Raw genomic sequence first — 6,000 nt, 5'->3', positions numbered from 1 at the left:
GCCAATTGGATAAGGCTTCGTGTCCCGTTAGGCAATACCGGTAGTATCAGCTTGAATCTGACGCAAACCTTCCTGAATGGTATGTTTACCTCGCGCCTTGCTGTGATCGTGCATTCCGATCAACGTTTTGTCTGATACTGTTTTCAACGATTAGAGGACATTGACAGTCTAGTAGGCAGGTCTCGTCTTGAATAACAATTAACCGTGCGGAAGTAAGATCAAGGTGAGCACATTTGCGTGATTGTTCTTCCGATTGTGCGTGCATTTGTAACACAATATCTGCCACTCACGGTAGCAGAAACGTTTCGTGCTTCTTACCTAATGTTTACGACATCGAAGTTTCGAAGTTGTTGATAATCTGTTTCACAAACGCTTCAGTGTTGTGTATAATCATAACTGCGCTGGAATATAGGATTTTAAGCGTTTTGTGCTCACGCGTTTCGCTTCCCCGGCTTGCATACCTCGATTTGTAGCTCTAGCAAAACTCCCGAATTTCCTCTACTGTTGTATTTTCGAAAAATACTGACTTTGCGAGAAAAACCAAAACAAAAAGGGTGCCCCTAATAAATGCTGAAAACGGGAAACCTTACATATAGACTCGGCAAAACCGAATGGGAGAAACTGGCGAAGTGCAGGTGTATACACTAGAGTGTATATACTGAGCCAGCAGTGCAATGAACTCTCGTTGTAGTTTTGCGATTTTCCAAAAAGTTTGTGACCCTGTTGTTCTTTGCATCTTACCATTCCCATGCACAGCTGTGCTGCGCGTCAGATGTCTGCTTTGTGCGCACAGTTTTACAAAGAAGGCTTTCGTCTTTGTTCTTTTTTGGCACGCTGTCTCAGTTACACACTGTGCAATATGGCCTTTAGCTTCCCACAAGTTGCTGCCACAAAACTTCTAATGCACGAGTATCTGTCAAGCTCGCTCTGTTCCGGTGGAGCACCGTGTGAGCATTCTTTGGCCTTCAGGCCGCCTTTTTCAAAGTTCTCTTGGCTCGATATAGAATATTTGGGTCACTTAGAAAACAAGTTTCTTTCTCGAATGGAGTCGAGGAAGTCTCTCCGCAACGAGGTCCACAAGACTGCACATTTTTTAATACTACCTATGATTGTTTCTGGAATACTTCGTGTGGGAAGACTGATGTTCTTGTCAGGTAGAGAGAGCTATCTACATACAATGTACCTTACATTGTCTAATATTGCACCATTATCATCATGCTAACTCTGCAGGCAGTGTTCATTACACTGAGTTATGTCTCTGCATCTTGCAATAGTTACAGGATTTACAGCATCCTTGCTGTGGATCCCTCATTTGATAGTAAAGGCATCAGTGTTTCCACTTTCAATCGATGTCACTGCTTCTACGCAGCCTGGTGCTGTTACTGGCATGGCTCTGTACGCTGTGGAAATGTAACTTTCTCTATGTTGTTGGAGAACCGCTGACTATGGCCAAGGAAAACTTGTATTTATATGCCCCTTTGTATATGCTACTAGCCTGAAGAATGAACAGCCAGTTATGCAATTTTCTTCTATTACAGGTGAAAATGAATACAGGTCAGCTTGTACTGCTGTGTGCAACATTCTGCATGCCCATTATGGTCAACGTCCTAGATGCAAAGGAACGCAAGAATTGCTATGAAATCCTGGGTGTAGAGAGACATGCTACCGCCAAGCAGATCAAAAAAGCATTTCGTAAATTGGCAATGAAGTACCACCCAGACAGGAACAAGGAAAAAGATGCGGAAGAAAAATTCAAGGAGATAGCGCATGGTAAGCCTTGACAATAAATATGACTGACACAAGATAGTGATACCAAGCACAGCCAGTTTCTTTCCTTTCCATAATTGATATTTAGTTATTTAAAATTTCTCCATCAAACGGAGCCATGCTCAAATGAAAAATAGCATTACAAGTGCATGTTCTTGACGCCGGGGTAATAGACATATAGAAAATTGGGACAACAAATAAAAATAAAGTGGAGGAAAAGCAAGATGTAACAAAAGAATTTTATGAGGTGGTCCTGTGTAACCAAAGGTGCCATTTCTACGTTCAACGCAACCTTGAGGATGTTTACTGATGTTTTGTGTCTCTCTTTTGGGTTGAATAGACAGGACTTTCATAGTAATCAACTTTTATTTTATAGCAATCTGCCATTTTATCCAGGATTTTTATGCAAAGCTATAAATTATACTGTGGGAGTAGCATGTGACCGCCTCTCAAGAATTTCTTCTTTTCCTTTACTGCAGCATACGAAATCCTTTCCGATGAAGACAAGAGGAAGAAATACGATCAGTTTGGAGACGCTGCATTTGAGCAAGGGGGAAGCGGCGGACACCACGGTTTCCACGACAACTTCAACATGCACGACTTCTTCCGCCACTTTGACGACGCTTTTGCCTATCACGCGCACAGTCACCAGCAGAGCCATAAACAGGCTCACGCTCGGCACATGCCTGGAGGATTTAAGTTTAACTTTGGAGATGGTTTCATGAATTTAGACGACGTCTTCTCCGACATGGGCAGTGCAGAGTTTGAGCATGGACGAGGAGGTCCTTTTGGGCACGAAGAGTTCGACACGTTCGGCGATGGAAACTCTTTCTTCGGCAACCACTTTGGAAGCATGCGGGAACAGCACTTCACGCAACAGCAGTCTAGTGGTGAGCGAATCATAGTTGCACATCTGTAGAAGAGCTCTGAACGTAAAAGTGGAATGCAAGCAAGCTGGTGTAGATTCGAAATAAGGTAACATTTATTTGAGTTTGAGGAGGAGTCTTGTTTCTTCTCCCAAACTCGAGACAATGTTACTCTGTAGAAGAGCGTTGCATTAGGATTCTGTCAATTTAATGAAATGTTGCCACGTAATTTCTGACAGCACCCACAATTCGTGCGATAATTTTTCCCTTCTGTAAATTAATTGATTCCCCCTCTACACTTCATGATTTTCATGGCAGGACATTAACTGGTGTGTCACTTTTTTTGCGAGTGTAGTGTAGTGCACTAGGTGTTGAGCATATTTCCCTCCTTTATTTAGTATGTAGAACTATATATATATGGGTGAGGCATTCTCCATTTGTACACTGGAACTGGAAAGAGTTTTGTCATCTGAGAACATGATCTGGCTGTCCCTTTGATTACCGTAAATTGAACCTTATTGTTTGTGCAGCCTGATTATTAGTGTGTAACCTTTGCTTGAGGATGGGGAGTAAAGTAATTGTTACAGGACTGATAAAAATTGCAGTATGGTTATCAGTGGCTCCTGCATAAACTAGCACATCATTTTGCATATTTGTGTGTTTCAGGTGGAAATCGTTGTAGAACTGTGACACAGAGGGTGGGCAACATGGTGACAACATACACGCAGTGTTCGTAGACAGCGTCTATGCGAGCATCTTGGACTGCTGTTCTCAGTACATTTTCTCACTTTATAAAACGGCGCGGTCTTTTTACAGTTTTCAAGTGTTCCTGAACGTTATACTCGCAGAGGTCGACAGCCTAGACTGGATCTTGCCTTGTTAAGCAGTTGCTAGTGGAAGTGCTATAGACTGTGTACTGTGATTCTGCCTTGTTAGGTGCTTTATCTTTTGTTCCTAGAGTTAACTTTTAGCAATCATACTTCAAAAATCTGAAAATCTGACATGCTGTTGTGACTTCAGAATGCACTTTTTCCCTTTCTTTTTTATTTGCCACAGAACGCTGGATAGAAGATACATCTTGTCTTGACCAAAGAAAATCAATTGCAGTTTGACCATTACGGTGCATGTTCTGTTGTTCCATGCTGTACAAATATTGCATATTTTTACTCTGTACCTTAGGGGCAGCTACAGTATTTATTTGCAGCTTAAGTTCCTGTGCTGTCTCTAGAGCAATGCATTTATGTACATAATGTCTAGCTCGCTGGCAACGAAAGGAATAGGTGATATGTACAGATCTAGCTTGAAGTATGAACACTGCATGATTTGAAATTTTTGCAAACTTGTATAGTACCTTCGTGGCATGATTTCAAGGTTGTGCATAAGTAATTTTGTAAACAAGCTTTCATTTTTAGGGTAATCAATGTACATATTGTAAGTAAAGTATTTAAATTGCTCGTGAATTGTCTGTCCATTAATTCTCACTGAGCGTACTACTTGGTTTACTAGCTTATCAGCTTGATAATTGGGAGCTTGAGATGATGGCAGGGCAAATGGCGGCAGCGTTATTGGCTCTCAGACCGAACGGTGTCTGTGTGCTGCGGAGAACCGAGAACTACTGTAGTGTGGACGTGTTGTCTGCTTTTACACATTTATTCCGCTTTCAGTGCAGTAGGTGAAGCATTGAGGAATTTAACAGTAATGTACCATCATGGCACAAGTGATGTTCCGGTGAATATACAAAAGAATTAAGGAACGGAAAAGAACCATCAACTACAAACATCAGCCCGCGTGTTATTCACACTAGAAAGGTGACACTGTCTCCCCCTATAGGTCGATCTCGCAGCGAATAGTCCTTGCTACGCAAGAATCGCGGCGTGGTCTGTCTGGAGCCACTGCGTGGCGCGCATGCGTGGTGAGTGGAGAGGGCATGTGAAGAGTGCGACACGGCGTCGGCACTCTGCAGCGGTGTTGCCAGATCGACTGAAATTTCAGTAATCTACTGGTTTTGAACTGTGTCTACTGAAGTACTGAAAAAAGATCAAAATGCGCATAAAGGAGTACAGAGGGCCATCCAAACAAATTTCAGATTAAGACATCTGATGAAAGTGTGTGTGTCATTATACCGAATAGCGCGAAAGGTTTTGATGTGTGCAATTTGTTTCCCAGAAAAAAACTCACATAAACATAGCTCCGCGCCTCCACCCTTAACTCGCCACTCCAGCTATAACGAGGATGAGGAGGTATGATGGCACGTCACCGATGACGGCATAAGGAGACTCGTTCTGGTTTGCCTGTCAGTGGGGGTCAGCGCCTTGTCCCTTTGCCGCCGTAAACCTGTTTTGCCAGTTTGCCAAGGAGCGGCCGAAGCATTACCGAGCAAGGAGAAAGGCTTTATCAGAACCCCGAACCCGAACAGCCGAGTAGCAGACGACAGCGGAGTAGCAGACAACATTTCTCTAGGCCAATCAGCGAGCGTTCTCCTTATAGCGTCAGCGCGAGGTACCAGGCAGATCACAGGCTGGTACTGCTCTTCACCACCGTTGCGCATGGTCGCTTTTTGCGGTGTATTGTAAATTCAAGTTCTGCGATAATTATGACTCTGTGGTGTAAATTACTTCGCATGGTGCATCTTACTGGTCTACTTAACAGTTTTATAGGAAGAAAACTGGGTGTTAGAAATGACTTCTGTGCTACTTTAAGTCTATTGAACTTTTCGTGATCATTGTTGTGCGTCATTCCGAAAATGCTTGCAGGTACCCTGCAGCTTTGTTGGCACAATTTGCCATTTGATGCTTTTACCCTTGCTTTACCTGCACTAAAAATGCACCGTACACGGAGCTGGACATTTGTGTCCTTATTGGTCCTGATGTGGTCAAGGATTGCCCTAGCTGTCTAACCCAGAGTGTGTAGCCAGTTGCCTAGGTCTTGGCTATGCAGAGCCGCAAGTAACTTAATTTGCTGCTGCCATTTTTAGGATGAGTACAATATAACTGGAAAGTGAGGCAGCTTTAGAACGATTTTGTGAGCAATGCATTTCTGTCTTCTTGGGAAATCCTGCAAAGTGCGATAACCGAATCTCGCCCGTGAGACAAAATCTCTGAATCGATATGTCATAGTGCTCAGTCAGGTTAGTTGGTCGAGAGGACATGACATCATTAAACATAGACATAGACAAATACATGTATTGAACGAGGTGACATTCAGTATGGCTCAAAACCCTGTCTCATTCGTCAAGCTGTCCATCAGGAGTCACCTGCAAAATATTTTCGATGTGCGGTGTATTGTCACAGTGCAATCAAATTTTCAGAAACAGTCCCGAAAGCAGCTGTGGCCGGCAGGCACGATCATCGTGCGACGTCAGCGTGTC

The 6,000-nt window shown here is 43.2% G+C and overlaps 1 protein-coding gene across 2 annotated transcripts; it reads left to right on the top strand.

Annotated features, from left to right (window-relative positions):
• Positions 1-4,087, top strand: LOC135400966 (dnaJ homolog subfamily B member 9-like). 2 transcript variants are annotated; one of them, XM_064633021.1, is made up of 4 exons: positions 1-79; positions 1,539-1,770; positions 2,247-2,657; positions 3,300-4,087. In XM_064633021.1, exons 1-4 carry the CDS (start codon positions 77-79, stop codon positions 3,368-3,370), a joined length of 717 nt encoding a protein of 238 aa, XP_064489091.1. In that variant the 5' UTR covers positions 1-76; the 3' UTR covers positions 3,371-4,087. The 2 variants fall into 2 exon arrangements, with proteins under 2 accessions (XP_064489091.1, XP_064489092.1); XM_064633022.1 differs by having other exon boundaries at positions 26-223.
• Positions 4,088-6,000: the final 1,913 nt, after the last annotated feature.

This window comes from Ornithodoros turicata, chromosome 7, assembly GCF_037126465.1.
Source record: "Ornithodoros turicata isolate Travis chromosome 7, ASM3712646v1, whole genome shotgun sequence".
NCBI lineage: Eukaryota > Metazoa > Arthropoda > Arachnida > Ixodida > Argasidae > Ornithodoros > Ornithodoros turicata.
The sequence above is the reverse complement of the archived record's forward strand: the minus strand, read 5'-3'. Positions and strand labels throughout refer to the sequence as shown.